The following is a 9,368-nucleotide window of genomic DNA, read 5'->3' on the forward strand; positions in this document are numbered from 1 at the left end:
CATAGAAAAGGAAACGAACATAAAAGGGGAGAAACACGTGCAGCAGCAGCTTCGCTTGTCACGAATCGCTTGCCGTGTATTCGTTGTCGTTCGCAGAATCCTCGCTATATTTAACACCGCAACACGATCTCATCCAAAACGCAACGCTTTGATATTGCATTCGGAGTGCGTTTGCAATTGCAAAACAAAATATCTCCGGAGACAACTGAACAAACACCGTACGTAACGTTGCTGAACAAATAGGAGCTTTAGCGTGGGTGCTCCTGTGCGCTCGTCCTTTCACTGGTACCAGAGCACAGAGTTTCCGAAGGCGATCAAACGAAGACGAGAGAGAACGAGCGCGCGTAGGCGGCAATCGTTCCGTGGAACCATCAAAGATGTACGATGGAAGCAAACTTTCATATTTTATCCGACGGGGAAGAAAAACACAAACACCGAGCGGCAAGAATTACAAGCAGCCCGAGCCCGGCTTATTCATTATCAGCGCAATAGGGCGAACATTACGGCGCGTTGGAGTTTTTTTTTTCCTTGCTTTCCCAACGAGTTGCGCCATTTTCATCCACTTTTTCGGCTTCACTCCCCCCAGTGCTGTGCGGCTCCACATCCAAAAAGAAGCTAAAAAGGATTCAGCACCAGCAGCAGCAGCACTCGGGACACCTTATGGCCACGAGCAGTGCTCGCAGGACCATCACCGTTCAGGCCCCGGTAATCTTGCTGTAAGTTTCGTTTGGCTTCTCGGGAAAACGAGCAAAGGAAAAACAAAAAAACAGAGCCAAGAGAATGTGTAGACACGCAGCGGTCTCGGGGGCCATGGTGCGGTCACGAGTTGTGGCCACGCGAAGTGAGCATTTCGTGGGAGGGCGATTTAGGTGAGTTGTGCCTTTTTTCCATCGCAGGTTTGCCTCCCCAAACACGCGCTCGAGCTTGACCAGCACCACCTACCGGCACTACCGGTGGTAGAGGATGGGTCACGCAAAAATCGATAGGAAAGGTCGCATTTGGCACGACCGCAAATTACCGTCACAATCACCACCATTCGCCCGACGGTCTTGAAGATGTAAGCGCGCTACTGAGTGCTACAGCGTTCCGTGGCGAAGGCTGCTCCGATAATGTTATCAAAGGAAAAGCAGCACAAATAAATACCCAAAGTGAAGTCGACTTTCTAAAGCGAACAAAAATGGTGGCACCACCTCTGGTGGTTGCTCCGTTCAGGATAATGGCCATTGCAACTCTCCTGACGTGTGTTCCTTGCCACTGGCGCGCGCGCGTCTGAGTGTTTTAATGAGCATTTGTTTTTCGGAACGTTCTGAGACATGCTCATGGTACTGCAAACTGTCGAGAAACTTCGGCGAGCGATTGCGTGTTGAGACCGTAGACCGTGCTTTTTATTTTTGGTTGTTATTTTGGGTTGTTTCGTAGCTCTTCGTGATCGTGCAAACAACCAAATTCAATCACTGTTCGTGACGTGTTGGGTTGGTTTGGGCCGTGTTGTGAGCGGTAGCGTTTTCGCGAAAAACAGCGCGACAAAAACTCGCAAGCAAACGGCCGAGAACCGACAACGGTGGTCAGGGCCGAGAAGGTGGAACCCATGAAACAAGGTGGGGGTAAAATGTTTAATGTGTTTAACTTTTCTTCGCGTGTGCACTAGTGGGGGGGGGGGGGGGGGTGGCGAAGTGCAGAACATAAAACCCATACTCCCTTACCGACGCCACGCAGGGAAACCCCAAAAATTCAGACCGAATCGTTTGACTTTCCACTGCACAGCCATTTTTCCGACGTCGGCGAGACACGCATGGACTCGTGTGGACGTTCTCCTACCACGGTACGGTAAGGAAGCAAAAAAAAGCATTACCTCGACACGATGATGGAGCCATAAGCAACTGATGACATGGACAGACCTTGTACCTCCCCCGAAATCGACACGTGGCGTCGCCCTTTCGATTTTGGTCGCGCTGTGTGTGAAAACCGATACCAAGCGACGCCGGCATTATTGGCAGGAGGGAGGCTTAATGTTGGCGTAAGTTTTACCCCAAGGCTCTCCTTTGCCGTAATGTGTTTATCAGGACATGCCCTCCGGGGCAGGGCTTGGTCGTCGTTAGACGCCCTACCCTCGAGGTTTACAACGGGGTTTTGGGAAACCTTTTGCATGCACGAATCACCGTCGCTCGCAGGAGCCCTTCGGTAGAGATTGGGTGGTAAATGGACGGCTTATTGGTTGGCGGGTCGGGTACACTCGTCACCTGTCCGTAGGTGAGGATTTGATGATTTACTAAAGGACTTCGGGCGGAGACACTCGCCGGACTTTATTGGGAAACACCGGAAAATCACTATCCTTTGGTTAGTGACATCGATCGGTGCTGGAAGCTGCCGTTGAGAAGTATCCATCCGAAATAAGGGCATGAGAGAGCATCGTCAATAGTGACCACCTCCAATAGGCAGACTCGTACGATTATCGTACTTACACCTCTGGCTCCTTTCAACCTGATACGTTGATCGTGGACGTTCAATCTTGCCCAAAGAAAACCAACCAACAGAGAGAAGAAAAAAAAAACACATAAACACCCATCGAACCATCTGCAAACAAGCAATATCAGGCAAGGTAGCAAAACGGACACCCACACCCACACATAGTCCTTCCGTTTCATCCGCAACAATTACTTCCCCGAAAAACGTCCGCCCGGTCTCGGGTCCCGGGGGTTGGAAGCATGATTGGATGTGTTAGCTAAGGTCATGCCTGCCCGGGGTTAAATGGAGTGTGCTACGCTCGTGGCTCACCGGGTCCAGGGCACGTGCGCACTCCCGGGTTACGTTGGAGCTAATTCGATCATAAAACATCCCCCAAACCGGATCCCCCAGCGGATCTCGGGAGGATCCACATTCGCACACTCCAGCAAGAGCACCTCTCGACGGAACGCAGCCACACATCCTGCCATTCCGGTTGCCAACCGTCGAAGAAGACATGATATGGCGTTTTATTCTCCATCCTTTTGTCCCTTTTTCTCTTGGTCTCTCGGTCGCTTTCTCGCTTGGCGTGGATTTCTCGGGAGACACGGCAAGACACAACCCGGGGGCCGAATTCTTCTTCTGCCTCGGCTGCTGGAGGGAACGACACACACGCCGGCACATCTTCGGCAAACGGTGCACGTGCAAACGTGTTTACGAGGCCACCGTCACACGGCCCCGGGAAAGTGGACCGGTCGCGTGGGCTCAACCGACCCGTAGCTGCCATAACCGAAAACCTGGCCCCAGACATGGCTTACTGGCCTCCTGGGGAACCTTTTGGGGGGATGAAATTTGTAGCACCGCTCGTTTCTTGCACGATGCTCACCTTTTGCCAGGCAGTGCCAGGCGAGAAGGACGATAAAAGTTGTGCCACTTTTTTTGCAAACAAAAAAAAAGAGACAAACATAAAAAGGGCACACACACACACGCCGATGGCTCGCTGACAAACGATTGACATTCTCGGGGAGACTAAATTGGCTCGATTGGCACGGTACCACCCCACGGTCTAAGTGCACGTGAACCGAAACCAGGGACATCCGTGCAGTTGGCGTGCCCCGGGGGCGACAGCTTCTGCTTTCACGCATAATACGAAAAATTATGTTCGGCTCCCGCCCACCCCCACCCCTGGTACCCCAAACGGGTGGTCCCGAAATTACGACGACCGAAGGACAAAGCTCGGAATCGGTGCCAAAATCGAGGCCAGCTGAGATGCGTGTGCGTGAGCCTTGCATCCGGTATACCGTACCTTTTGTCCGATGGTCATATATTTTTATTAAAGCCCCAGCGGTGCTGAGAAACGCTATTACTTTTATGTTCTCCCAGCGACCCGGACCGACCGACGCCCGGGGGTGGATCGGGAAGAAAGGTGCACACGATAGGTGACACGGACAGCAGCTCCGGAAGAGCACATGATGAACCCACAGTTTGTTGGATAAAGTAGCAATATGTAGCGACACACGGCGAACAAAACGAAACGAGCTGGATGGATGCTCGCCCGGAAGCTCATTGCATCTTTGGTTGCATGATGATCAAGAGTTAACGAATGGGGACTGGATTGGCCAGGGAGGGAACGTGGAGTGGAGTTGATGAGTTAATTAAAATGCAAAACATCGAACGGGTTTCCTGCAACAAACGAGGGCTATGCGCATCATATGGTATGTGAACGAAACACCGACAAGTGGGCAGAAATCAGACGGAGTTTTCCCATGGTTCGAAAGTTGCATTTAATCAGTCGAAGGTCATTTTTGATACCCCAATTACAGGGCGTTGCAAAAGCTCGATGCGGTGGTGTCGAATTTCCCGCTCGAGAATCGGCTGCACACTCATCATAACGCGCGCCATCGCACATTCATCGAGCGTTTTCAAACACACACACCCAAAACCCAATCGGAATGGTGGCACTGCGCGCTGTTCGCTACGCCCACGTGTCGATAATTCCACTACCGTGAAGTGTCCGACCGGTGAAAATCCCATCCCTCATAGTTTTCCCTGCCTCCTGCGATCGGCGTGTGTGTCCCGGCACGACCGAGAGAAAGAGTAATCCCATTCCGTACGGCTAAGATCCAAAATGCCACGCAGTTTTCCGTTCCCGCGGTAGGGCTGTGGAAAAAGTCAAGCCTCGCACAAATCCCGGAACCTACCCTAGTGTGGGCTCAGGGATGCAAGGGGGTGCACGTGCTCGGACGCCATCACTGCGTGTGGGTGTGTATGTGTGCGCACATGTGGGTGATTTGTTCGTCTCTTTCGGACCAAAGTCACATCGTAAACGTTACCAGGCAATCGATCATTTGCCCCCCTTTTGCCGGGAACACTTCTGCTGCCGGGTACCGGGAAAAGCGTAAGGGACCCACCGGGAAAGCCCGTCAAGGTGGCTTAAAACCTCGTTACCCGCACAGCCCACACGAGCGAACGGGTATGCGAAACGAAGAGCGACAGCGAGAGAGAGAGAGAGAGAGAGAGAGAGCTAAAGCGACCCCAAGTGGCATTACCACACAAGGATCCACGCTTCCGTTCGACAGCGACAAAACGGGAACGTCGTGTCCGTGTGTTTGCCCGGGATCAGGCTCTGGGGTCCTTTTCCAAACGTCGGCTCCACCGGGACGGGAACACGGTGCAGTTGTTTTTTTTTTTCTACTCCCTGCGCTTCGCTTCACCTTCAAAAAAACGCACCCCATTCTACAAGATTGGTCGTTAGAGCTGATTGGCAAAAGGATCCCACTGTTGCTGCTGCTACTGGGGACTGCTGCTGCTGCTGCTGCTGCTGGTGTTGGCATTGGCCTTACGTTGACGAGAGTTCGAAGCGAAAGAAGGAAAAAGGGCCACTCACACCGCTGCTCGTTTGCGAATCCTTTGGCTTTAGGCGGTTTGGGGAGCGAGCTGTATTTTTGTCTCTCTCTCTCACTCGCTCAGCTCAAGTCCGTCCTTCTTCCGTTCGCGGTTCGTCCTGGGACGAACTGTTGGTCGCGTACGCTCGGTCGCGCGATCGAAAGCGGTTCGAAAGCCGGGACCAGCCGTGTTCGAAGCTCTAGCCTCCAGGTAAATGATAAATGTATTCGCATGTCAGCAAGGATTCGGGTTAAAGTAAGGCCAGGTGGGACAGGCTTTAACCTACACGCCACCGAGCGGCCTTCTCCAACGGTCGTCGGTTTTAGTGTCAAGCCATCGGGCGCTCGTCCTGCGACCTGCGAAAGTGCCATTGGCGCAACACAAAACGCGTCTGCGATGGGATTTGAAAGCCTTTGCAGGCACGATACCCCTGGAAGCGCTGATGGTAGCACGATTGACGACGGACAATGCGGCGGCTATTGCAGGTGATGGACGACTGTGGCGACCGCCGTTGGGTGCGTTCGAATCTTATGCAAATGCAGTTCTACCTTTCTACTCGCGTGGCGTTCTCCTTAAAGCTGCGATGGAAAATAAAATACGAACCATGTCCGGTGTACTACGGCTTATATCGAACTGCCGGTTCCACCGATGGAAATGTGGTTGGTTTTGTTTGCTTTTAAATCCTATTAAATGTTAGAATTTATCCAACCGCGTGTGCAGGTTGGACAAAATCCCCCCCCCCCCCCCCCCCGAACGGGATGGTGCATTCTATTTTCCGGTTCAATAAACGAGAGATTTAATTACACATTTTACGGAAATGGTGAAATTCAGTGGAAAATCAAATACGCAACCACACACTCTCTCACACAGAGTGAAACTTGTGATGGGTTTTATTTTTGCACACAAAAACTACGTCAAATAACCCGGAAGAGAGAGATAGAGAGAAAAAGAGAAACGCCGTTGCTCACGTTAATCTGTACCGGACAAGCACCGAACGAATTGATAACTATTTTTAATCTTTGCATACACCTACATCGAAGGGGCATTATCCTTGCATCAGTCTTTTGCTTGCTTGTTTTTCGGTATGTGCCGATATTTCCCTTCTACGCCAGTATTTTAATTGATTGCTTTACGATGACTTTTTTTTCGTACGTGACGCGTTCAATGGGGCCTCTGAAATTGTGCCACGAACATGAGCAAAAGTTTTGGAGAGGTGATATGGAGCAGAAAGGAAAGCGAAAAAAAACATGCCCCAACCAATCGCAAAGCTTGCAGCGGTGATTAGCGGTGTTTGATAGCTTTGTTTATAGCTTCCACGGTGAAAATCCCGAACAAACGCAACGTTCTTATAGTTTAAATCATTACGATAAAACTGAAATGCTCCCACCCGGCAAGTGCTAAATCGTGTAAGTGGTCCCTCTTGTGCCCGGTTGGTTCGGTGAGCCCACCGTTGCCGGTAATCGGTAGGATCTTGCACGAAACCGTACCGTACTTCGGCGTCTCCCGGGTGTGTACGATCGCAAGGACACCAGGACGTCGCTTTTTGCATGCTCTCGCTCCTGGTCGGATGCAATTTGAACAACGAGAGCGCACCGTTTGCTTATCGACGTTCCGGCTCTACCGAGATCCTGCCCGATGCATTTGTGGCGGTAGGCGACAAAAGCCGCCCGACAATGGCCGGCCCATTTCGTGCCATCTCAGAACCAAGGCCGGGACACGACGATCGATTGCGGTCCGGGGCTACCGATAAAATGAATTGATCCGCTTGGGTACGGCAATTTGTTTCTAATGGATATAAATGTACCATCGATTAGCTGGAGCGTTTTTGCAACACGGTCCGGTTGCCGTGGTCCGAGAACCAATGGGCACAATCGCGCCCGTGTGTCTGTGACAATTGAATCTACGACCGAGCACGTCGCCTGCGAAGGATTACAGGACTACAACATAGGGGGGCCAGGACGATCTCGTCGTCGTTCGGCAAAAAGCCGCTCCCGAAGCACCGGGAGCAGAATCTCAGCTTCCAAGCGGAATGGGTAAGTTTTCCATTTCACCGAACCGGGAGGGACTGGGATCCCTGGGCCGTTCCGGGTGCGGTTGTTCGGAAAATACTTTCTCATTAATCAAATGGAAAGGGATCCGAACCTTCATCAGCGAGCACTGGCCGGTTTGGTGCTGACTTTTCTTCGCAAGCCGAACCCACCAGCAAAGGAGATTAGCGCTCGAATGAGTTGCAAAACCATTAATTAGATGCCAAGAAGGTTGAGCGCACTGATGGGCCTCTGTTTCCGGAGCGAAGCTTCTTCGCCAGAAGCCAGAAAAACGGACTCGGATCCCCATCGGTCGGGTGTGCCCGATCGTTTTGCGCGTTTGGTTTACCAGACGCTCGGTCTCCCGGCGGGCCCCTAATCATTTCATCCACCTCAAAGCCAATTATTATCGGCTTTTAATAAAAATCTTGCCAACTACGGTACCCAACGCCCCCCTCCCGGCCCACAAAACCGGATGTTCTCGGTTTCGTTATGGTTACGCATGGGTGCGCTTTTTTTACGGCCCTACGTTTTTGCCCTGCCCGTAGTGCCTGATGTCTGCGGCACTGCTACATCATTTATCAAAAACGCACAGGCCGCTCATTGGAGTTGAAGGTTTGGGAAATTGCAAATTTTTCGCTCCACGATTTTACGGGCCCCACGGGGGTGGCCGGACGCGCGTGTGCGGGATGGAGAGGGTAGAATAAATTGATTGATTTGTTATTTGACCGCGCCTGTTGTGGGTGTTTTGTTCGGTCGGACTCTTTTCTTTTTTTGTAGTATTAATATTTCACCCTCGTTCGCCCTCGATGTTGGTGTGGGTGAAGTGAAAATTTCACGCGGGTCATTCACCTTTTCTGTCCGGGGAGGGGTTTTGGTGCATACTCAAGCGGAAAATAACTTGTGAATGGCACTTCTGGCCGAGCGAAAACTGCACTTTACCAGCGCTAGAGTGTGTGGCTTTCTCGTCTCGTCTCGAGCCAAAAGTTGTTCACAATGCAGGGAAACATCCGAAATTAAGTATCCACATAAAAGCTACTAAAATGTAAGTTCTCTGCGGAAAATTCTCCGTTTCAAAGGGAAGAAATGTTGCGATGGTGCATCGGGAAGGCGAGCAAACACTGGCCGCGGGATACAGTCCCTCCTTCCTGGACTGGATTATCTCCCGGCCAGTGGAAAACCACTGGAAACTTGGGATTTGGTTTTGTGGGCGAAAAGAAGAAAACTTCCCCCGGAGCGCCGGAGCGGAAGCGATTACTAATTAAAGTTTGAACGGCTCTCCATATTCCACGAGCAAGAAATGTGTTCGGCAAAAGTTACCCAAACCCCGTGGGTGGATGTGTGCGTGTGTGTGTGCGTGGGAGATCGGAAAACCACAAAACCGGCCCCGTTCTCACCCGTGCCTTACCTCAGCTGATCCAGCTCCTCCCGGATCTGGGCGTCGGTGATTTCGGCCGCATTCTTGCGCACGTACTTCTTGAGGCCGTTCTCGAGCATCTTGTAGTCCTCGCGCCGCTGGTAGGTGAGCGCGTTCAGTTGCTTCGACAGCAACCGCACCTGATCCTCGAGCGAGAGCGCCTCGAACCGCTGCCCATCCGCATCCGGTTCGTCCCGCAGCACACCCGTCAGGACACCAGCCACCGGGATGGTCTCCGTCGGTGCCGAGGGCAGCTGCTGGCGGGCTGAGTTCACGTTCATTGTCGCTCCGTTCAGTGCGCTGGAGTGCGATAGCGCGATCATGCCGACCACGATCGCAGCCTGCACGAACAAATCCACCATTTTATTCGATTTGCGGCACATTATTCACCGGGTTGTTTCGGTTGCTTTTCTTTTTGCTTTGCACTAAAATGCACTTTTTTGGGCTTGCTTGCTTGCTTGCTGGAAAGAAAACTGCACCGCTTTGTACCAACTTAACGCAAAACAGCACCAACAAAAAAACTCTTCCCTAAACGCACATACACCACTAACTCGACATTAAAGCACACAAACTTGCGCTCAAGCACACACACAGAA

The 9,368-nt window shown here is 51.8% G+C and overlaps 1 protein-coding gene across 1 annotated transcript in view; it reads right to left on the bottom strand.

The window, feature by feature from the left end:
• The window catches only part of LOC128724731 (protein scabrous), a 50,840-nt gene extending 41,685 nt beyond the window's left edge, over positions 1-9,155 (bottom strand). The window contains exon 1 of the mRNA XM_053818452.1: positions 8,764-9,155. Within this exon, the coding sequence (XP_053674427.1) occupies positions 8,764-9,155 (392 nt within the window). The remainder of the gene's footprint in view (positions 1-8,763) is intronic.
• Between the last annotated feature and the right edge of the window lie 213 nt (positions 9,156-9,368).

This window comes from Anopheles nili, chromosome 3 (genome assembly GCF_943737925.1).
Source record: "Anopheles nili chromosome 3, idAnoNiliSN_F5_01, whole genome shotgun sequence".
NCBI lineage: Eukaryota > Metazoa > Arthropoda > Insecta > Diptera > Culicidae > Anopheles > Anopheles nili.